This window comes from Colletotrichum tamarilloi (genome assembly GCF_030869305.1).
Source record: "Colletotrichum tamarilloi strain Tom-12 chromosome Unknown Scaffold_162.1, whole genome shotgun sequence".
NCBI classification, from domain to species: Eukaryota; Fungi; Ascomycota; class Sordariomycetes; order Glomerellales; family Glomerellaceae; genus Colletotrichum; species Colletotrichum tamarilloi.
This window is the reverse complement of record NW_026849545.1, coordinates 22,666-45,513: the sequence shown is the minus strand read 5'-3', so window position 1 is coordinate 45,513 and position 22,848 is coordinate 22,666. Positions and strand designations below refer to the sequence as shown.

Here is a 22,848-nt window from a genome sequence, read left to right as displayed (position 1 = left end):
GCTGAAAAGAAGTTAGGCCCCAGCGCGCACCAGACAAGTTGGTCAGACTGAGCAGTATTGAGAAATGCGTTACTTTTGCTATTTTGAATAAACACGGAAGGCTTTGGTGAGAGATTGGCTCGCTTGATTGCAAGATAGAATGTCGGATTTGATAACTTGAGCTGGGTTGATCAAGTTCCCCACGCAGTGAGGTATCACTAAGGTACGCTGAATTTACAGGGTCTTCGTTCTGAACTTCTGATGTTCCGGCGACTAGTTGATCAAGTGCCCCGCGCGGGGTACCTGGACGGCCTGTTATTCTTAGTCCTTAGTCCCTTCCATGGAAGCTGGCACCAAGCCGTCGATAGGTTGGTGGCGACCGAGTTTCCCGATAACGATAAGGCCGCTAATTGACGCTTCGCTCATAAACATTTTTTTTTCTCGCGACAGCTTCGCTTGGACGAAACCTTTAGCCCGGTAAAGCCTATCCAGTCGCAACCATGCACCACGTTGTCCAACCGCACCAATGGGTGTCTCTGAAGTTGCTTTCAGAAGATACGAAGGTGCTGCAGATTGTACCTAATACGTAGGTTCATCAAGTAGACATTTGATGTGACGACAGCTAACCTCTTTTCTTTTCTGCTCCCAGCACGATTTCACTGGGTAAACTCGGCTCGTTCCCTAGCAACCTCATCATTGAGCGCCCATTTCACATCACCTACGAGATCCAAGATAGACGGGATGGCGAGAACTTTAACAGACTGCGAGTCGTCTCTACGAGCGAGATTCACGCCGACGCCCTGGCCGACTTGAACGCCCAGAACACCGAGGAGGAGGGCACCACTCTTGAGAATGTCATTGCCGCCCCCGATGGCGCAGAGTTCGAACTGGTCGATCAGGAAAGCGGCAACGTAGTTGCCCACTCGCGACGTGAGATTATCGACGACGCCGCCCGCCAGACCTTGACCGCCGAGGAGATTGAGCAGCTAAAGCAGGGCAACACAGACGCCGGCAAGGAGATCATCGCAAAGCTACTGCTGTCGCATACCGCCATTGACCAGAAGACGGCCTTCTCTCTCGCCAAGTACAAGTTGCTCAAGACCAAGAAGTATATTCGACGGTTCATGATACAACCACTTGACCCTCTGACGCTAGGCAAGTGGCTCTTAGAAGAGAAGGATGCGGGAAAGGTGCTGGAGATGCGGGAAGAGATGATGGGGCTCTTGAACTCCTGGGCCAACGTCCACTTCGGCGGCGTATCTCCCACGGACAAGCCTGAGACCGTGACGATTGATGGGTCTGGCATGTTGGACAAATCCGAGATTGGAGGTCGGTGGCTTGTGGTGGAGGACACAGGAGGTCTTGTTACCGCCGCCATGGCCGAGAGGATGGGCATACTATACCCCAAAGACCCCGAAGAGGTCCAAGAAGTGGAGGATGCTACAGATGTTGGCAAGGAAGAAGCCAATGGAGTCAAGCCAGCAGAGAACACCACCGTCACCATTGACGTCGCCGCGACAGAACAGACACAGGAGACAAGCACAGAGACTGCAGTACAAGACCCAACAACAACAATGCCCGAGGAGGCCACAGCTGATGCCACAATGACAAATGATGGCGAGACGACAAAGCCGCAGCAACCCCGACGAAGACACCCGCCCCGTCGCGACGACTTTGAAGCCATGTTTGCCCCTACCAACACCTTGACGCTCATCCACCCCAACAGCCAGCCAAACCTCGCCCTCCTCAAATACTACAACTTTGACAGCACAAATCCAAACCCGCCTTACCCGCTTCATCCCCTCGCTACCAACCTATTGCCCATTTCATGGCTGCAGCTTTTGGAGCCCGAGGAGGATGTCACATATTCAACACCGCCCCCCGAGGTCTCGGACGAGGAGCTGCACTCATGGAAGGCTAACCGGCGTGGTAACTACCACCGGAAGCGAAGACGTTGGGCGAGAACCCGCTACATTGTGGACTCGACGCGCGCTGGTGGGTTTTCCGGTCTCGTCATCGCCAGCACGATGGACACGGTGTCCATCCTCCGTCACACCTTGCCACTCCTGGCCGGTGGAGCGCCGATTGCCGTCTACTCGCAAAGCATCGAGCCGTTGACGGAACTGGCCGATTGCTTCAGCATTGCCCGCCGCGCAGGCTGGTCGTCAAATCCTCCGGCCGAGGCAGCTGGGAAGTCTGTCCAGGAGTTGGAGCGATGGGAGGGTTCAGACGATTTCCCCATCAACCCGACTCTGCTCTTGGGCGCCAATGTCCAGACGAGCCGCGCGAAGCGGTGGCAAGTTCTGCCCGGTCGCACACACCCCATGATGATGGGGCGCGGCGGGGCGGATGGTTACGTTTTTACGGGTTGGAAGGCAGTTCCGGCAGAGGGTAAGGTCGAGGCAAGAGGCAAGTTCAAGAGGAGAAAGGTGGAAGCATGAACAAAACGAGCAAGTCCGGATACTGAGGAGACGTTGACGCACCATTCGGCGGTGGTCGAGGGGAAAGACGAAAGAGAAAGGCTTGAATATAGATACCCTAGCATCCTCCTATCAAAGCCCATCAAGCTGTAGTTGGAGTAATTGGCATCATCATATTGTCCTGTCTTATGCGCTTCAACATTTTCCCCAACCAAGGTATTTGCTTGTCTCTGGCGATTCTACTTCGACGACCGTCATCACAACGCCTTGCCCATGAACTTTCTCTTGGTGAAGCTCAGCCACCATTTGCTCGGTTTTCCATCGCCGCCTTCTTCGTACACACGTGCCAGTAACCGGACTGCCAACTCTTGGCGGACCTGGGACATATACTGGCGGAGTTGCTCGGCGTCCTGTCTATCGCGCGGGGGCTCGTACATCTACATCAATTGTCAATGTCAAGAAATGCCACTGGGCCTCGGAAGGCTGCCGTACCTGGTTAAGGGGCCACGCCGGGTCGCCGGGAATGGCGAAGTTGGTATCGAGGGCCACGTTCATGACATCCTTGGAAGCATCACGCACGCCGGCGCTAGGCTTGATCTTGGTCAGACAGTCGCTGACGAACCAGATGCCGTAAACCAGAAGGCGGTCGGCGGGGCCCTGAAGCTCAAAGTTGCGGAAGAAGGTGTTGGCGCGGAATAGGGCGAGAACCTCGTCGAGGATGTCGTAGCTTTCGCTGTCTGGGTCGGGAGACTCATTGGCGGGCAGAGGCGGGTTGGGGAAGGGAAGAGTATAGGCCGGGCCGCGGGTCTTTGTGCGCAAGGGCAGCAGCGGGAAGTTGCCTATTGTGCGAGGGACGTTCGGGTCGGCATTGAACATGGAATTGTAGGCCTGGGTAAAGGTCATCATCAGCTCGGTTTAGGCGGGTTGGGGGAGTAGGTTGAAGTGTACGGGCTGTGCCAGAGCCTCAGAGACAGAGAGAGCTCAGGCGAGCTACCTATGGGATGGGCATCACACAGACATACCGGCATCTTGAAGAATACGCCTGACCGAGCGCTCGGTGTCGTAGAATGTTAAGCTGGTCTTGATGAGGATTGGTCGCAAATGCAGTTGGGAGACGTCAACTGCACTGGAGATGGAGAGCAAGCGGCCGATGGTGGGGCGCGACACTTAGCTGACGGGGAGCGACTGACGTCCACCTCACACTGCTCCGAATGGACCTTGTGGCTTCTGAGGCTTGACGGCATTTACGGGGTGTGCTCCAGCCTCAGACTCAAGGGTGGGGTCCAAGATTTGTGGCGCAGCACTTGCCTGCAGTATCTCCATTCACGTGCCATGGATCTAGAAAGACATGGAGCGTCAGGTGGATATAAGTCACGTGTATAGATCAATGCTTCCGTGATGACTCAGGCATTTCCGGAGCTATGCGCAGCCACAAAATCGATGACATGGCTCATGCCCGGTACGTATTGCTGGAGGGGGCTGGTGCCTAAGATCACATGACTTCGCACTCTCCGCGTGTCACAGTCTCCCGGTTGCATGCGGGCCAAGAGCACCAGGCAGTGGCAAGTCGCGCCCTTCCTTCCCCCAAATAGGTGTGAAGCCGATCAGGCGCGCGTGTTCTGGCCCTTTAGTGGCCGAGGGTTGCAGGTTGGCGGTGGAAGAGGAAGGAGAAGTTGGAGTCGCGGGTGGACATTGAGCAGGCAGGCTGCAGGCACAGGCAGGCACCATCGCGATGGGGACGGGAATTAGGAAGGCTCTGACAAAACGGACAGTCGTGACGGGTCAATACCTAACTCTGCACCTGCCCAGTTTTTGCCGCCACGCCACGGTGACCACACTGGATTCTGTCGGGTCTACCTACCTTACCGTCCGGCTGCACTGGGACACACACAAAAGTGACAGCGCAACAATCAAGAAAATCAACGAACCAAAAAGTTGGAATATTTGACTCGCGCACCCGCGTTTCATTGCCCCTCCCTTCTCTTCCCCTTGTTCATGTTGCTCTCTCTCTCTTCGGTTCTTCTCTCCAAGCCTCGTTTCTCTCTCCCCACCGAGCGCGTCATATTCAGCACCAATAAGTCCCGTTTTCTCTGCGGAGGACCGTCTCCTCAGTCTCGGATGGGAATATACCAGTAACCAAACATCCCGTCATCCCTCCCATACCCTTTCTTTTTCCTCTGCCTCGTGAGCCGACAGCGACGGTTAAGCCTCAAACCCCTTGCAAGCACCGTCGATCTCAACAGATTCTAGACAAATCGGTACCCAGTCACAGAGCACCACTTCTCTGACCGTACATCAAACTGCATACGGATATTCTCCGATCTCTCTGCGGATCCGGATCCTCTTTTATCTTACTCAACACCGCGTCGCGCACCCAGTTGCGCCGACTGCTGTCCGCCTCACCGAGTCCGTCATAAACATCCACCGGCCATCATCCTCACCATTCCACACCCCCAAAAGCAAGAGAAGGGGCCATACGGAGTACTACCATCATCCCCCCGTCGCGCGTCAGTGCCCCAAGGCTCCAAGCCCAAGGTTCAACTGGACACCAGGCCCACGGCGCAACGCAAAGGCCCCCCCTGAAAACCCATACCTACTACCTACGTAGGAAGAACCAAAGGGAGAGCGCCACAACCCGATGCTCATTTTAGAGTGAGACCCCCCCCAATCACTATTCCTTTATTGCCATGACCTCGTTGTTTTCCTTCCATCCAACTCGTGCCCTTTCACCCAATAATACATCCTACCTGCATTCCTCTTCACCTAGATCCGAATCATGTTGACAAAACCACAGATCGGTATTCAATAGCACCAGTTTCGCACGACAACTGCGCAACTTCTTCGACTCCTCCCCCGCCAATATGCATCTCTCCAGCAGCGCCCCGACAGCCTCGTCAATGTCCTCGCCCGAGCCCATTCACGCAACGCCCCCGACTTCGAGTCCTATTCCTGCCATGCCCTCCCCCGCCAAACGCAAAAGAAGAGTTCGTGTCTTCAGGCCAGACGAAGGGTCTCTCTACGACCAGATGTGGGATCATGCTGGACTCTCCCTCTTCGTTCGTCCCATCTGCTGGACCGAGCTGCATGTTCAACTCCTCGATGCTAAGTTCGTTGAGCTTCCTCCATGCGACACGCCAGTCCCTCCTCCTTCACCACGCGGCGCCCCGGTCTCTCCGTCGAAATGTCACATGAAGCCCTCGGTTGCGGCCTCGACACTTAGCAGAGAACTTACGGCCATGCTCGCGCCTGGCTCCACAAGAACCTTCTATACAAATTCCGTCCGCACAATCATGTCCACCCTCTACCCGGGGAAGCTGTCGCGCACCCGAACACAGCTTGATTTGCACCTCTATTTCGGCGGTCTAGTGTATCGCGATGCCTGTCGCGTACAGGTTGCTTGGGATGCGATGCCCTCGCGCAGCGGCTCGATCGCCTCATTTGAATCCGCGTCAACGCGACCAGCTGAATCCTTCACTGTTGTGCCGACGGGTTCTAATGGTAGCGCAAGCAACCTGAGCGGCGAACATACTGCTTACGCTCAGTCGCTGCCCGTCCTTGCTTACGTTGGCAAGATGCAGATCGCGGCGACACGAAAGAACATGTACCGCGTGATTCAAGGACCTAACAGATCGTACAACGGGCCGGTCGAACGTCTACAACAGTTGCGCTCCAAGATGTTTGTTCCCAGCAACCCGACGCACGACCCGTTGCTTGTGGGCATCATGTTGGCTATGGCGCAGAGAAGGTTTCACGGCGAACCACGGCCGTCAGCGAATAAGTGGGTTCCCTCACGGCCCATGCCCATCGGACTAGGAGAGCCTGAATTTTACGATGTGGCGGTACAGCTACTCACAAATGACAATGAGACATCCGAGTTCATCGTTTACAAGGCCACGGTCACGGCAGATCTGCTTCGCAAGTTCCACGAGCCAACCAAGAACCCCCGTAAAGGGACCGAAAATACACTTGCTGAGAGAATCGGAGAGGTTGCATCCGAGGGTGGCATGCGCATCGAGTACACAAGAGTGCCCGTCTGGCCGATCCTCGGACTCAAGGAGAGATTGGGCAAGGCGCTTGGCAAGGACGTCGTGGGAGAGTTTGATGAGGACAACATCGAGACATGGGAGGAGGAAGCGGAGCCAAATCCCGACAAGCTCAAGCGACGAAGAGATCGCGAGGCCCTCGTTGAAGTGTTTAATGGCAGCTTCGAAGAAGAGGCTCCAGCCGACGGTATGCCTCTCAGTGGGAAACGAAGATGTTTAGTTGACGAGGAAAGCGGGCAGGTGGGCATGGTCGTCTGATGGAAGTTCACTGCCCTTGATCATTGCATAACGAAGCCACGAGGCGTTTTTGAGAGAAGCATTCATCGCATTTCTCCGAGGTCGCTACGGATGCGGCCACGGTATGGGAACCAGGGATTTAGTTCTGTTCATCGAGTAAATGGAGTTGTAGGATCAGCTGAGAGAATCATGACTGATTCTTGACACGGATAGACGAGACGCATTTTGAACCCGGCAACGGTCAGAAGCACAGGGTTTTTGATTTTTTTTTTTTTTCCCTCCGAGAGATTCAAGCAAGAAGGGACACAGCTGCGACTTTGTCCGAACGGTTGCATGGGTTGTTTAGGCATTCAGATGGAAGACTTACGTTAGATTCCCTGACACAAGCTAAGAGTCCAGTCGACTCAGCCAGTGTTTGCAATCAGTGCTTTGCAATAAAATCAATTTTCGAATACACGACGTTATATTGTCTGGCGATTATAAAGTTATCCAAAATATTGACGAAGAGAGCGCCACGGCTTTCCAGAGTAGGGTACGTTAGCAATACACTACAAAAGGTCCCTCGTGATGAATTTAGGTAATGCAACCAAGACCGCGCTTCGAAAGGCGTATCATCGCGTCGACTCTTTTGTTCTCGCGCAGATCTGGAGGTAGCAACGCCCACTCGATCCACCTGAATAGCGGCATCACTGCCTCACTCGGTACCACAGTCGGACAGTCTCTACCTGCTCGCAACCTCGGAATGTGTGTCATCGCCAACCTCCTCCGGGCCGCCGACACACACTTTTTTCCCCTGTCACTACCGGTTAGTTCCCACACACCTTTTGCATTCGTCCAGGGTAATTAGACCCTTGACACCTTCACGTGCTAGTAAACCAGGAAAACCCGCGACAAGAAGAGTCTTCGCTCACACTTGACTTGGGGCGATATGTCAAGGCCGAATTAAGAAGCGGGAAGCACCGCCTGGTGCGAGCGATCTCCAAGACCATGTCTGGCGTGTACGAGATGAGGAGAGACTTGAAGAAAAGAGATTAAACTCCTTTTCTTCTTCGGCCGAGATGGTATCCTCCTGAGTTTGCCTTAACCTATAAGTATCGCTCACCTTGTTCTACATGGCTAAATTTCCTTTCAACCACCTCCCCCCGCTCTATTGCTTCCCCTCTGTCTTTCCCTCTCCATTCTTCTCTCTACGCTCCCTTACAGACATCTAGAACACCATGAAGATTTCTCTCCCACCAGTTCTGGCTGTCGTTCTCTTCCTAGCTGGTCAGTCAGCTGGCAACTCTGAGCACCATCACCATGAATCTCGTGCTGCTCCGGCGGAAGTCGATGCGCCGGCCGGTACCTTCAAGGGACGAGTATTTGGCTCCGTCGATACGTTCTCTGGCATCCCCTATGCGAGACCGCCCACCGGACCGCTCCGCTTAAGGCCGCCTCAAAGACTCAACTCCTCTTTAGGCAACTTTGACGCGACAGGAACCGCAGCCGCATGCCCTCAATTTCTCTTGTCCACCGACAGCCGGAACATTCTTCTTGATGTTGTTGGCTCGTTTCTTACGCTCCCATTCTTTCAGCCTATTACCGGCCAGGAAGACTGTTTGACGGTGACTGTCCAGCGTCCTTCTGGCACATCGTCCGATGCGATGCTTCCAGTCTTGTTTTGGATATTTGGGGGTGGCTTCGAGTTCGGGTCGACAGCTACATACAGCGGGGCAAGCTTTGTCCGTGACGGGGCCGACATGGACCGTCCTTTCATCTTTGTTGCTGTGAATTATCGACTGGGAGGTTTCGGGTTCTTGCCTGGTGGTGAAATCCTGAAGGATGGCTCAGCCAACTTGGGACTACTAGACCAACGTCAGGCTTTGGAATGGGTTGCCGATAATATCGCTGCCTTCGGAGGTGATCCTGACAAGGTGACGATTTGGGGGGAATCAGCCGGTGCGATATCTGTTTTCGACCAGATGGCGCTGTATGACGGTGACAACTCCTATCAGGGTCGACGACTGTTTCGAGGGGCCATCATGAACTCTGGCAGTGTTATCCCAGCTGACCCAGTTGACTGCCCCAAAGGCCAGAGAGTCTACGATGCTGTTGTTAAGGCAGCCGGTTGTCAAGGGTCAGCGAGTACCTTGGATTGCCTGCGCAGTGTCGATTACGAGACTTACAAGCGTGCCGCAACGGCGGTGCCCGGCATCCTTTCATACGAAGCTCTTGCTCTGTCATATGTTCCTAGACCAGATGGCACAGCACTGATAGACAGCCCCGATATTATCGCAAAAGAAGGACGATACGCTGCAGTGCCTATGATCATCGGCAACCAAGAAGACGAGGGTACACTGTTCGCACTGTTCCAGCCTCTGGTGATGACAGCGTCGCAACTCGTCAACTACCTCTCAGAGCTCTACTTTCACAACGCTTCGATAGCCCAGTTGACCACCCTCGTCAATACATATGACCACCACATCTCTGCAGGGAGTCCCTTTCGTACAGGGATCTTCAACGAGATCGTTCCTGGCTTCAAGCGTAGGGCTGCCATTCTTGGGGATCTCGTCTTCACGCTAGCACGCCGCTCGTTTCTATCTGTTGCTCAAGCAAAGCACCCAGAAGTCCCAGCTTGGTCGTATTTGAGCAGCTACAACCACGGAACTCCCGTACTTGGTACGTTTCACGCTTCCGACATACTGCAAGTCTTTCTAGGAATGTTTCCTACCTTTGCACGACAAAGCACCCGGACTTACTATCTCAACTTCCTTTACAACTTGGATCCTAACGTCGGATTGGGCGGTTATGCGCAATGGCCGGAATGGAGTCAGAATCAGCAACTACTCTGGTTTCTGAGCGGTCGAACAGACTACCTCAAAGATGACTTTCGAAACGAAAGTTACAGGTTCATATATAGCAGCATGCAGTCCCTCAATTTCAGGGATGATTCGGATTTGCTGCCGCGGTGGTCGCTTTGATACGTTATTTATTCACCAGCAGCACGCATGTTGTCAGGCACAATAGGGGTGTTTGGCCTGTTTGTTCATCTTTGACAGGATTCTTCTATCCAAAGCGAGAGGGGTATTGTCAACGCTAAACTATGTACGTAAATGAAGATATGTGTCCGGACAATAACTGTTGACTGGGTCTGGCTCTGGCGACCCCAACATGATTTGCTACGAAGCTGTGTTAATCGTTGAGTTGGAAAGTTGAGTGGGCAGCATACCTTTGAGAAGACATCGGCCTGACGGATACCCATCTCCTCCGCAATCTTTGCAAGACGGGCCTTGACGTATATTCGTTGCTTTCTGGTCGCAAATCGGCTCGATCCAGTAGCTAGCAAGGGCCACATACAAGACACACCAGCTAGGCCTTTTGGCATCTCGGATGTCCCGCATGGGAAGTAGGGGGTACTCAAAGCATCACCCGTCCACCCGAAAAAGTACGGAGTGCTGGAGATAATGTCGGCCACTTGCTCAGTTCCGATCCGATTCGCGTCAATATACTCTTTCGTAAGAGTATGGTCACTCGGTGCGCAGACCCATGCAATGCAACGCACAATGACCTGGTTGAGCAGAAGTCGAGATACGTGGGTGTTAATATGCTTTCCGGCAGCCCATACGTTCGGGTAATCGTAAATAGTTCCGGGAAACGCCGAAACGTAGCCGATCTTGTCCTCCGGAACTTCCGCAGCCGATCCTGAAATAACCTTCCTCCACGCTGGTGGGCACTTGTCGAACCATACACCGAGATCATCGTCCATTTTTCGTGCCCTCTGCAAAAGCTTCAAAGCTTTGTCGATTTTGTCGGTGGTTCGTGCCCCCTTCAGAAGGCTGTCGGCCTCGCCACGGATGAGTGTCGTCTGGAGGTTCAATACCAAAGCTTGGTGGCCAACAGTGTCGCAGACGGCCTGCCGTGCCCACCAAGTCAAATCCTCCAAGGAAATATTCGCAAAGAAGGTGTACTGCCGGACCTGTCTTACGCGTTAGACGATCGGTTTTTGATACAGCCTTTCGATTGCTTGTCAAAGTAAGACGTACCGATGTTGCCCGAACAAATTCAAACATGCTCAAGCCAACGCCAGACGCAGTCTGTTGCGGTCCACGTAGCTTGACAATTGCAGTCGCCCCAGAGATATGCTTCTTGAAACCAGACATTTCAACGTCGTCTGAAACCAGTCCTTCGTAAAAAGCCAAGAGAATTGCAGAGGCAAGCGTGGTGTCCTGCCTCACAGCTATCTTGTCTTGCATAGCTCGAGTCAAGTCCTCTAATGCCTTGCTATAGTGTAGGTGAGCCATCGAAGACAACCGTCGTGAGTTTGGCCTACCAGCCAGAGCGGCCATTGATACAGCTGAAAAAGCGGACTGCAATGGAGACGCTTGATAGCTGGGCATATTCAGTAGGGGTAGTACAAATGTGAGAATCCCTCTGCCTACTCCCGTTGGTGGAGCAAGCACGTAGTTTGCCAAAAAGTAACATGTTGCTTGTTGGTCGAGAGGCGTCTGCAATGTGTGCGGCATGCCATAAGTCCCGCCTTCAATGTCTTTGAATGAGACAAAGGTATCGGGCGCCTGATTGCTGATGTACGACAAAGAAGAAGCGTATGACATTGAAGGCGACGCTTCAGAAGAAGATGAATTTGAATATCTATCAAACCAGTCGTCTTCTGTGATTGGAATGATTTGTTGTTTTCGTGGAGGTGGTGCTGCTGGCGGTGTCCATTCCATCACTTGTGGTTGGGTTTGGCATTCGTTTTCCGCATCCTGTTCCGTCGCGCGACCCTCTCGAATAGCCTTGCGCAACGCAGCGGACTTAGCCTTGCGGATGGTTGATTGAGTCTCATCGCGAAGGTTGATCTCGAATGCGTCCCGGTATCCTGGGCAAGTTCTTTTCGACTTGGCGCATTTGAGGCAGAAGGGCTTCGTTTCGTCACACTTAATCCTCCTCGCGCGGCAGAGCTTGCATGCCCTGCTTGGGTGACCCGTATTGACCATCTTTGAATTCAAGAAAGGCTGATGTTACGGTAGTACTGCTTTTCTTTCCTCGAATAGGTAGTGTATGCTATGCGCGAGATCCACGGCCAGTTGACGGTTCAAGTTTCGACGGGGTTTGTGTCATGTGGGCGAAACCCCCTATCAAAGTAGGAAATTCGAGGAGGAATGAGAGGGGCGGACGTGCTTCCCTAAGACATAAAAGGAAAATGGGCAGACAGAACCGGGCTCGTGTCAGACGCGGCCGAGGGCGGCTGTTGATGAACTTGGAGAACAGACTGCTAGCCGTTGATCCAAGATGGAGGAAGCCGCACAAGGGAGTTGATATGTTTCAACTCTAAAACTCGCCCCGCTTGCTTTGGTGACATTCAGCAGCGCCGCCAGTTAAAAGGCATCTAGCTCAGAAGATGACGTTACGAGTCAGGATTGGAGAGGATGGACGATAGTATGATTGGAGACGGAGAACGATGCTTCTTCAATCGATGTCAGCCGCTTTTGGGGGGAAGGGTGGCCTATTGCACAAGTCTGTTCGGCCAACCGTCAAACCCGACAGCTGAACCTTGGATAGAACCTGTCAGCACATGTCGGCATGCCTCCCCGTCGGCGGCTTGAGCGAGTGCGAATTGTTGTTGTAAAGATGCGCAGCAGTAACATCAGACGAAACGGTTAGCCCAAGCGTCGCTACAACTGAGGGAGTGAAACCGGAACTCCATGCGAAGACGACTGGAGTTTCTGAAACCTAGTCACCTATCATTCGACGCATGAAAGTACCCAAACAGGTCTGGCGCCTTTCTTGTCCTCGTCTTCTAGAAGCCTGCCGGTTTAGACAAAGTCCATATCGGTAGCTCAGAGCACCTGCTCTCGGCTGAGAAGTCTTCAAATAAAGATCGTTGGGAGGGTTTGGCCAGAAATCATTGAAATACAAGATCCTGTTCCAATTGCGTCTCTTATTGTTCCCTCCTTGTCGGGCCTACCAGTCGCCGTCATCTTACGAATCCGTGTAATTTGTATAGGACTTGACTGGCAAAATGACACCATAAAAATACTGGGCTTAGTCTGAAGTGTTGAGGGTTAGAGCTGGAGTTAGAGCTCTATCTAATCCCAAAACGGGAAAACTCGCCCATCTGACGAAGATAATCACCCCGAAGAAGACCGTCGGATGATTTGGAGACAGAAGCTCTGTGGACTCCCCATGCTACCCCGAATACGGCTCACATGTCATGGCGTTTTCTCGGCATTCTCGTACAAGACCCGACAGATCCAAGAGCGCTCCCTTCGCTCCTAGGAACACCTTCTTAGTCACTGCAATTTTGCAGGCTGGAGCCGTCGTCCGATGAACCAAAATGACGCGTTCACCCGCGTGTCTGGTTTCTTTCCTCAACTGACGTGACGTGACAGCCTGCACAGGATCCTCGGTCTCGGTGCCTCTCTCTGTGATTGCCGAACTGAGTCTATGATGAGAATCCGAGCTGGTGGAACACCTCTCAGGGTGGTGTTCTGCCAGGCCACCAGATTCTCATCCCAACGCACTTCCATCAATTGCCGGAACTTCTCTCTCTCTATATCTCTCTCTCTACGAGGATAATAGCAGACGGGCTCTTCTGAGCGGATCGATCGTGAGAGAAAGAGATGATTGATGCTGTGATTGGCGAGAATGCACATATTACTAAAGTCTCTTTTGATCGAATCACCAAATCTCCTAGCAGGCGATGCGCGATGCATTGGGCTTGCGTACTTATCTTCAGCATCTGGCTCCAACGATCGCTATTGCATTGCAGCCCCGTTTCCCTCAGAGACGCGGCACCATTGCCATAAGATACATTCAGGTGGCCATGTACTGACTGTACCAGTCAAGCTGGGAACTTTCCGAGGCGACATGCCAAAATCTAGAGTCCTGCTACACATTTGAAAGCAGATATTTCTCTGCATGGATCAAGCGGCAATGCTCTACGCGCATTTAGCTATTTGCTGGCTGACTGGAGAAATGGCGGGGACGAGACAATAGAATGAGCTTCGTCAACTCAGACACCGGCATAGGAATCGTGCTGACTCGAAGGCTCATGCCAGAGTAAATGACTTATTATTGCCGTAAAAATGGCGGAACGTAGTACAACATACTGGTCGGCTGGCCCGTCGGAATCTCTTACTGATCCTCAACTTCGTCCGTAGTGGGATCTTCTGTCTGTCCAGTTTGGCAAAGCCCGCTCACTCGAGTATCAGATGCCTGTTCTCGAAACTCGGGTCGCAGAGAGTGGAGGACAGAGTGAGCCGCCTCAGCCGTAGCTGCTGTGGGCGGAATTCGGATCAGAGGAACGGACCTGCGATCGGCCGACAGCCAACGCAACTGGCAGACGTCCAGCACTGACATTGTGCATAGTTTTTCCCAGGAAGAACCAGGTGAAAACTTGATATAGCCGCGGGAACTCTTTCGTCGAGAGGCCCGGTATGTGGGGTGGGGGACTGGGATATGCCTTGTATTGTCGCAGCGCCGGATAGGGTCTTCTTTTTCTTGAGTTTTGCAGGTAGTTTTCCACCAGTAGCACAGGCATATAAGCTTCAGATTTCAACTCACGTCGCTGAGTCCGATGTGCACAGTCTTCAACGCTGGGGTCCTTGCCCGCGGGCACGCTGGGGACATGAGAGCAAGACGTTCGACGTTCAAGTACGTAAAGTGTGCATTGGTCTGTATCCGTACCAAGTCCGAATCCCAGCCCCGTTATCCGCGGTCCTGGAAACATTTCAAAGTATCGCAGTACGAAACTAACAGGGGCTGCCGTGCGGCATATGTCAGGGTCAGGGGGGCTTAATGGTCGATCATATAGCTGAGTAGCCTCCGCCTAGTACATGTGTATCCATACGATCAAGCGTTTTCCTTACCGGCAGTTTCTGCAAAAGCCACATCGCGATCTGCAGCCGGCACGATTTAAGCTTGATGCTGGCTCAAGGTAGATCGACGCAGGCATGCTGTGGCGATCCTATTGTCAGCGGGCAGGGCCACTGATTCCCGCCCTGGTAGAAAGGTGCTAGGTAACCGAGACCGATGGCGTCTACTTTTTCAACTCCCCAGCTGTGAGACCGACTATGTGGCCGAGCTGCATTTCAGACATCTCCGGAGCCTCCATGGATCTGGATGACCACCCTCCCACACTAAAACTTTACGGGGGAGCGGGAAGATCATTGAGGCCGATGCGCCTGTCAACCATCGCGGCAGTAGCAGACGCTGTCAAGCAGAAAAGCTTCTCTCGCAAGCTCAGACATCTTGACACGGCACACCTACAGGATAAACGAATGTCTGGATAAACTCTTCTCACATCCACACACTGATCAGTGCTTCAAGTCTCTGGCTCTGTTTAGTGTGTGTGCCAAGCTCGCCTCGACATGACACATGGAAACTGCTCGCTGGAAGATCGGCCCGTGGAGTAGGAAGAAATAGCGTTCAAGAGACATGAAAAATGTGCCCGGAAGTCATGGATTGATAGTATCGAACTTACTGCAAAAGCGTGCATAGAGGAGTTCCGGGCACTAATTCACCCCTTGCAGTCAGTCCGAAAGCTCGGGAAGGGAAATCAGCCGTAGCATCAGGTCGGATTCGCATTGCTCGCATCTTCCAACGGCGAAGAGTAGGAAGATGACGGAATGATTCACAGCAAAGACATTCTTGACAGCCGGTTGCCTTATTGGGCTGACAGACCCGTCAGGATGGGTCACAGTTACTTATATGACTTGGGGTGCGAACAGACAGCCCAGGTGGGCTGGACCCGTACAAGAGACAGGCAGCGACAGGCAAGACATTCATAAAAGACGGGATGAAAAGGTCATCTTCTCTGCTGAGTTGCTTAGTCGGGGGCAACTTTTTGCGGTGAGAGCACCGCCTTCTCGTCCCAAAAGGGAAATAGTTCGCTGTTCCCCAACGGCGTCTGAAACGAATTGCCTCATTCCACTTGCCCTCTGAGGCAAGTGGATGGAAAGTCTACAAACACACCTCACCCATATTCCAATACCGGCCCGCTGCTGAATACTGGTTCAACGTCGCAGCGAGCTACTTGTGAGTGCTCGGGAGAGGAGTCTGTACAAGGGAAGAGGAGGAGAAAGAGGTGAGAAGGATGGAGCGTGAAGACAGTATGGTTGGGATGAGATGCGGCAACATTCATTCTAATAAGGGTTTCATTAGCACCAAATATCCTTTCTATCACCTTCTTTCCCTTTTTTCGAAAAAGAGAACGAGAAAAAGTGCCAAATCGTTGAACGAAGAGACACTACACCTAACCGAGATACGCTGGCAATTTGTTTTTTGCTGCTGAAGAGTCGAATACCCCGTGGCCAAATCATGAGGAATACACCCATCCAATAAAGATTTCCTCCGTAGCCAGAACGTCTCAGAGAATCGAAAGGCCCGACTTTCTTCTATTAACGACCCCGATCTGCGTACGCTTCGCCTTTGGCCGTCATCAGCCTTACTACCCTAATGCCCTATCTAGGCATGCCCATCGCGGCACTCTTCAAGTCCGGAATTCCGCAACACGTCGTCAGCCGGTCATAACGCAGACTCTCCACTGCCTTGGTCAGTTTACTACTACTAGGAGGCCCGCTTGCCTATTCCATACATGCAGCTCGTCACTACATGAGCCGCAATGCAACCTTGGAGTCTGTCATCCTCAACCATTGACTCAAGTCCGGATACGGCTTCTTACACATAGGGATTCACCTGAGACTCTCTACCCGCATTGGGCTGTCTTGTCTAGTCTGTCTTCTGCTTACAACATCTATCAAAGCTGGTTGTACCCACAAGCCGACATCCCGTCCGTACCCCTGATCCGGCAGGCCGCAGAGTCTCGAAGACGAAAAAAGGCAGCGTGCCTCACTTCTAAAAGCAGTCATGGCCGGTCTTGCTGGATTCCTGTCTGCCGCCGCTCCTCTCATATCTCTCAAATTCGTTGCTGCAGAGGGAGTTGTCAAGGCGGCACAGGCTTCTACATCACCAGCACTCCAATTAGCACAAGTGGCGGCATCCGTACCAAAGCCAGCAGCAAATCTGTTGTCATCAACGCCCCTCTCAAATACACAGAGACCTGCCGCGCCGGCCGTAGCACTAGCAACTTTGGCTTCTCAAAACCCGTCCATAGCGAACGCGGGCATACCGTCGGTGGCTGGCCAGCTTCAACCTCCACAAGTCATTGTTGAGACGAATTATATCGTATACACTCAAGTCAGGACTGCTGCCCCGTCATATATCACTGTTACGCAAACGATACGACCGTCTCCTCCTCCTCCTCCTCCTCCTCCTCCTCCTCCATCACCACCACCACCACCACCACCACCTCCTCCTCCAAAGCAGATACAGCCGCTATCTCCGCCGAAGCAGATTCACCCTTCACCGATACCAAAGCAAGCGCAACCTCCTTCACCACCCAAGCAAGTTCAACCCCCTTCATCGCCCAACCAGGTCCAACCTCCTTCGCCACCAAAGCAAGCAGAACCACCGAGACTCCCATCTCTACCTCCTCCTGCGGCCAAGAGTCAAGCACCTAATGCAGTGCCACTTGTGATTCCCGCCCCATTAGTTGTACCAGCACCGTTGATACTGCCTTCAACCCCGACTCCAAAGACGACGCCACAGTTGGCTGCTACTTCACCTTCTCCGCCGCCGCCGCCGCCGCCTCTAGCAGCAGCACCTCTAGCAACGACACTCCTCAGCACTCCGAATCTACCACCACCACCGCCAGTTCTCAACCCGATCATGAGTGCTCAGGGGCCAGAGAGGGGTGGAATGCCCAATCTGAGCCCGAACCCGCAGGCTCAGACTGGTCCTCCCGGCGGGCCTCCTATGGGACCTCCTGATCCGGCCAACGGAGCGTTCCCGGGTGGTATACCCAACAAGAATATCGACTTGCCGGTCACCATTATGTTCATGGTGTTGTTCATGCTTGGTGCGTACGTGCACTTGAGTATTTACCGAAGGAATGCCAAACGTGGTCACAAGTTTCTGATTTCAGATATCGTCTTCGACTTCTGTATGATCCGAACAGTTACTTGCATCTTTCGTATCACATGGTCGATTGTGTCGACCCGAGGGGTTGTGTTGCTCGCGTTGATCACCGAGAACGGAGGGTAAGCTAAGAGGGCCGAGCTTCAAAAGGAATGAACGTTTTGCTAACATGATGCTCAGTGCTGCTCTTATGTTTGCCGTTAACATATTCTTCGCCCAACGCCTGGTCCGCTCGATCCACCCGAAAGCCGGATGGTGTACCGCGTTTAGTCAGTTCAGTTTGATTCTGCTCTTCTCGGTTCCGGCTTTTATCATTCTGAACATGACGTCGACAATCATTGCGTTTTTCAGTGTTGGCAATGTAGATCGCCTGGAAACTACAGACGATTTGCTCAAATTCGGAAGTTCATGGAACACGTTCCTCTCCATATTCCCTGTCCTTGTAGTAAGCGGATGCCTCTCTGTGCCAGGGCCAAAGCCAGAGAAGTTCGGTTCTGGCTCACAAAGAGTCAAAGTGGCCCTGCTTTACCTGGGCTCTTTCCTTTTGATGACCGGACAGTCCATTCGTCTGTTCGCCGTCTTCAATAAGGAATTACCAGGAGCCACGCCGAGCGTGATTTACGGCAAAGCAGTATTCTACACGACGGGGTTCTTCTTTGAGCTCATAGTTGTCGCACTCTACGCCATCATGAGAGTTGACCTTCGGTTCCACATTCCCAACGGAGCAAGTGGGCCCGGGGACTACTCTGGCGACAGGGACAAGGGCAGCTACTCTGTCGAAGAGATTGAACGGCTCATTGACGATTTGGAGGTGCCTCATCAGATTATGCGCGAGAGAAAGGGACCGGAAGACATGGAGATGGTATTCACCATTTTCTTCGCCACCAAGGACGCCGGAAAGGATAAAGAAAAGAAGGATACTGGGGAAGAGTCAGACGAAACGTCGTCTGGTACCAACGCCGAAGATGCAGCATTGCCGGAGAGGCCAAAGAGAATTACGAGGAGGCAAACGCTCATCGATGCCATCAACCGACCACCACGGCCGCCGAGGACGCCGTCAGTGTACCCTGACATTCCGGACATGTATGCCCAGATAGGTGAACCAGAGATGCCGCCGAGACGTCCCACGAGGCCATCCATGTATTCTCAGTTCGACAACGGGCAAGCATACGACGCCGGGGCCGACGCGCAGTATCGGCAGCAATACTGGGGTGCATCACCGCCTTACGGAAACGAGAAGGAAGGCATGAAAAGCGTAGACTTGAGACGATAAGGAATGAAGGAAGCAAAGCATTGAAGCGAAGCGAGCGAGTTGCTTACGGAAGCCGCTTGGGCATCCGTCTGATGTATGTTATTCACATATCATGACTACTTTCCACTGATGGCGGATTTTCACGCTGGAAGTGATTACTCATGATAAAGAAGATGAGTCAATAGTCGACAGTAGTGCCATTTCATTTCATTTCATTTAGCCCCTGGCTGGCCTCATCATGGGAATCATCTGTGACGATTGTCCGACTTCAGTCTTGGTCAAGAAGCCTGCTGATGAGTAAAGGTCCAAGATGTACTGCTCGGCATCGAGATACATTGGGTAGCCCAGCTTGTCGGCAATTTCCGTTCCTTGTTGGAGAAGGGCTTTCGCATAGCCCCGGCGAAGGTAGGCCGGGTCGGTGAAAATCAGCTCAAAGTCTGGCACATGGTCAGCGTTTTGCGGGTGGGCGGCCGGCAAGATTGTCAGCGGGAGGCTTGTTCGTGGTGAGCGAACCGGCCGGCCAGGGAGTCAAGAGTTGACATACAAACGTGAGGGTCCTTGCCCATGACACGGTCGTGCTGAGACGCCATGTCGGAGAAGAACTCATCAAGCAGCTCGTCTTTTTGCCCTGCATTAGCGGACGGCCATCGCTTTCGCCACGACCAGGTTCCGTTGTCCTCGGGGCGGATGATCCAGATAAGGGTGGTGGCTACAGGCTCGCCATGAACGAGACAGCTGTCAGTCAAACAAGGTACGCATACACATGGGCGCCGTTAACTCAGCGGAGTCCGAAGTCCGGTAAGGGTAAGGCAAAGTCGGGGTTCGGACAACCGGCGGAGGTGATCATGTCGAGGAGTTTTCGCTACCTTTCTCGTTCCTGACAACGGCAACTTGACCTTCTTGGGAGCCGTGCTCCTTGGAGAGCATGAACTGCTTGTAGGCGTCGGTTATGTAGGCCCGGCCGTATTCGTTTTGGGGGAACAAGGCCTGAAAGAAGTCACTCTTAAAGGACTTGAAGAAAATTTCGGCGATGGCGGGGGCGTCTTCGAGCCTGGCCGGTTCAACAACGACGGGTGCTGCCGCCATTGGATTAGAAGATCGGCGGTGACGTGGGAGACGAAGGGAATGAGCGTCAGAGCGGGACGGCAGATCAGATGCCAAGGCAGGTGATGAGGAACCGTGGATATGAGGGTGCTGGCGAGGCTCAACGGCGGGTGAGACGGTTCGGGTGGGAGAAATGAGACGAAGGTGACCTCGAAAGTGAAAGAGATCCAGGAATTAGCCCAGTATTTCAAGGCTGGCAGCTATGGCCAAGACATGGCACGACTCTGAAGCCGAAGCCGACTGATACGATGTGAACAGCGGGGTTCCAAACGCACCCCAACTTCAAAATCCCCAGATGGCGTTCCACTGGGAATCCTTGACTCGACTGCGGACGGGTTTTCTGTAAGGTAATGCATCACCTCAAGACCAGCTTGTGTGCGCGGAGAGCGGAGACATCTCCCCGAAACGTATCCATAAGCAAGAAAGGTTACTTAGACAGCCCAAACATAATCCAGGGCCTTTGTCTGAGATAGAACGTTAAAGTCGGGAGACACACGGCAATTCTTGTCCTTGTCCAATGGCAAGAGCGAGGCTAAAGTCTGACAGTAGTCATACAGACTTGACATGTTTGTGACATGTCTGCGGGTTTGCACAATATCACAGCACTTGCTAAGATGCTTTGAGGCAGAACTCAGCAGGCTCGCAGGCTGACAGAGGGCGAGGCCCGAAACACGACTTGGCCAGATCCTAAGGTACGTAGGGACCTAAGTGACAATATTGGGCCATAGATGGAACTGTGGCTATTGTATGATTTGGGATGTGAGTCCCAAACTCCAACTTTGACGGAGGGGTAGTTTCGTTTATGTAATGGAAGATCGCTGGCCGGAGGGATAGTGGGGCCGATCACATTGACCGCCTTCTCCCTCCATCAACCGTGGGGCTCCCTTCGGCAAAGCGTAAGTGGTCACGTGAAGAGCCATTCTTCGACGCGTCTGCGACGCGTCTTCCAAGCGGATGCATCACGTCAAGATTTCTAATTTCCACTTGTACGGGGGTGCCCAATCCGTACGTTGGAGCTCATAGTTCACCACCTCATCGTCCCCTCCGCAAATCATCCAACCGACCTTCCCCGCAGCACAGTCAATATGTCCGATTTCGAAGACGAGATGGACGTCGACGTCCCCGTGTCCAAGGACATTACCTTCTCCTCAGACGCCAAGCAGGGCAAGCGCAGCGCCGCCAACCTCCCCGTCGAAGCCGAAGACAGTCTGCCGTGGGTTGAAAAGTACCGCCCAGTAAGCCTTAACGATGTGTCCGGACACCAGGACATTCTCGCCACCATTAACAAGTTTGTCGACTCGAATCGTCTTCCTCACCTCCTCCTCTACGGGCCCCCGGGAACTGGCAAGACCTCGACGATCCTCGCCCTCGCGCGCCGCATCTATGGCACCGAGAACATGCGGCAGATGGTTCTCGAGCTCAACGCTTCAGATGATCGAGGCATCGACGTCGTTCGCGAGCAGATCAAGACCTTTGCCTCGACAAAACAAATATTCCCTCTCGGTCCCTCAGCTAAATCAGGCAGCGGTGGCAGCATGGCATCGTACAAGCTCATCATCCTCGACGAGGCCGATGCTATGACGAACACGGCGCAGATGGCGTTGCGTCGCATCATGGAGAAGTACACTGTCAACACGCGGTTCTGCATCATTGCAAACTACTCACACAAGCTTTCACCGGCACTGCTATCAAGATGCACGAGGTTCCGATTCAGTCCGTTGAAGGAGCGCGATATCAGGGTCTTGGTGGATAAGGTGATTGAGGAGGAGCACGTCAAAATCATTCCCAATGCCACGGAAGCATTGGTGAAGCTTAGCAAGGGCGACATGAGAAGAGCACTCAATGTGCTCCAGGCTTGTCACGCGTCAAGTGAGTACTCATCTGGTTCTGGACAATCGCCCTGGAGAGCATGCTAACAACACAGGTACCCCGTTGCAACCCAAGGACGCACCCAAGGTGGCCGAGGCCGACATTGTGAGGGAAACCATCTCTACAGATACGATATATAACTGCATCGCCGCCCCTCAGCCCGACGCTGTGCAGGAGATCTTGGATGTTTTATTGAGCACAACAGACGTGACGTCTTGCCTGACTACTATCAACACCCTAAAGGTGTCTCGGGGTCTCGCCTTGGCAGATATCATCACTGCTCTAGCGGAGCAACTGACAACACTCGAGGTCAAGCCGGAAATCATGATCAAGTGGCTCGATGGGCTGGCGGATATCGAACACCGTGTGGCCGGCGGCGGCAGCGAGACAGTGCAGACGGGAGCTGTGGTGGGCGTCATCAGGAGCGGAGCAGAGTTGATGAGCAAATGAGCAAGTCGCAGTGCAGACGAGGGTAGCCTACGGAGCATGGATGGATAATTTACGACGTTATGATCATCTACAGTCGTCTCGATATGTCTTGTGTATGATATGCCGAACTGCCGTCTTCCACCCGACCTGGGTCAAGCGGCAATACCCAGCCCGATCTTGTGCTGTGATGCTAGTTTTGGAATGTACACACTGAGCCAGTGACAATACCGGTACCTCATGCAAAATGCCGGGATGAACCGCGATTTATCGGTGTCGCCCCTGGGAAGCTCGTCAAGGCATGCGATGTCTGGCCATCCCCAGCCACCCGCTGCCGATTCTCTGCCCTACCTAAGCGTCTTTAAATAGCTGTGGCGCATCAGTGGAATGCGCGAGCCGAGATCTGAGTTTGGGTTACTTGGAAGCAACAGGCCTCACACCTCGTCGGCTTCCGGGCCCCGTTTCTTCGCTACCATTCCTTCAGTTTTCGAGATGATCTCATCTCGGAGAGGTTGGGACAGAGCTAACTAGGCACAGAGGGGTGCTGAATGACAATGTC

At 53.2% G+C, this 22,848-nt stretch overlaps 9 protein-coding genes across 9 annotated transcripts; 5 read left to right on the top strand and 4 right to left on the bottom strand.

The window, feature by feature from the left end:
* Positions 1-479: 479 nt before the first annotated feature.
* On the top strand, positions 480-2,420 carry CTAM01_15441 (Gcd10p family protein; the record flags this gene model as incomplete). The annotated part of the gene is made up of 2 exons (XM_060531438.1): positions 480-565; positions 629-2,420. The coding sequence occupies 2 exons, from the start codon at positions 480-482 to the stop codon at positions 2,418-2,420; spliced, it is 1,878 nt and encodes a 625-aa protein (XP_060373992.1).
* Positions 2,421-2,656: 236 nt separating this feature from the next.
* On the bottom strand, positions 2,657-3,302 carry CTAM01_15440 (ARP2/3 complex ARPC3 subunit; the record flags this gene model as incomplete). The annotated part of the gene is made up of 2 exons (XM_060531437.1): positions 2,657-2,836; positions 2,892-3,302. 2 exons carry the CDS (start codon positions 3,300-3,302, stop codon positions 2,657-2,659), a joined length of 591 nt encoding a protein of 196 aa, XP_060373991.1.
* A 1,958-nt stretch (positions 3,303-5,260) lies between these two features.
* CTAM01_15439 (uncharacterized protein) lies at positions 5,261-6,700 on the top strand (the record flags this gene model as incomplete). Its single annotated transcript, XM_060531436.1, has 1 exon — positions 5,261-6,700. The coding sequence occupies one exon, from the start codon at positions 5,261-5,263 to the stop codon at positions 6,698-6,700; it is 1,440 nt and encodes a 479-aa protein (XP_060373990.1).
* Positions 6,701-7,896: 1,196 nt separating this feature from the next.
* CTAM01_15438 (lipase) lies at positions 7,897-9,639 on the top strand (the record flags this gene model as incomplete). The annotated part of the gene is made up of 1 exon (XM_060531435.1): positions 7,897-9,639. The coding sequence occupies one exon, from the start codon at positions 7,897-7,899 to the stop codon at positions 9,637-9,639; it is 1,743 nt and encodes a 580-aa protein (XP_060373989.1).
* A 120-nt stretch (positions 9,640-9,759) lies between these two features.
* On the bottom strand, positions 9,760-11,655 carry CTAM01_15437 (uncharacterized protein; the record flags this gene model as incomplete). Its single annotated transcript, XM_060531434.1, has 5 exons — positions 9,760-9,837; positions 9,888-10,634; positions 10,702-10,939; positions 10,989-11,047; positions 11,098-11,655. 5 exons carry the CDS (start codon positions 11,653-11,655, stop codon positions 9,760-9,762), a joined length of 1,680 nt encoding a protein of 559 aa, XP_060373988.1.
* A 2,270-nt stretch (positions 11,656-13,925) lies between these two features.
* CTAM01_15436 (uncharacterized protein) lies at positions 13,926-14,615 on the bottom strand (the record flags this gene model as incomplete). The annotated part of the gene is made up of 2 exons (XM_060531433.1): positions 13,926-14,454; positions 14,530-14,615. 2 exons carry the CDS (start codon positions 14,613-14,615, stop codon positions 13,926-13,928), a joined length of 615 nt encoding a protein of 204 aa, XP_060373987.1.
* A 1,913-nt stretch (positions 14,616-16,528) lies between these two features.
* Positions 16,529-18,911, top strand: CTAM01_15435 (uncharacterized protein; the record flags this gene model as incomplete). Its single annotated transcript, XM_060531432.1, has 2 exons — positions 16,529-17,760; positions 17,819-18,911. The coding sequence occupies 2 exons, from the start codon at positions 16,529-16,531 to the stop codon at positions 18,909-18,911; spliced, it is 2,325 nt and encodes a 774-aa protein (XP_060373986.1).
* A 195-nt stretch (positions 18,912-19,106) lies between these two features.
* Positions 19,107-19,976, bottom strand: CTAM01_15434 (uncharacterized protein; the record flags this gene model as incomplete). Its single annotated transcript, XM_060531431.1, has 3 exons — positions 19,107-19,327; positions 19,435-19,599; positions 19,757-19,976. 3 exons carry the CDS (start codon positions 19,974-19,976, stop codon positions 19,107-19,109), a joined length of 606 nt encoding a protein of 201 aa, XP_060373985.1.
* A 1,103-nt stretch (positions 19,977-21,079) lies between these two features.
* Positions 21,080-22,313, top strand: CTAM01_15433 (replication factor C; the record flags this gene model as incomplete). Its single annotated transcript, XM_060531430.1, has 2 exons — positions 21,080-21,863; positions 21,919-22,313. 2 exons carry the CDS (start codon positions 21,080-21,082, stop codon positions 22,311-22,313), a joined length of 1,179 nt encoding a protein of 392 aa, XP_060373984.1.
* Between the last annotated feature and the right edge of the window lie 535 nt (positions 22,314-22,848).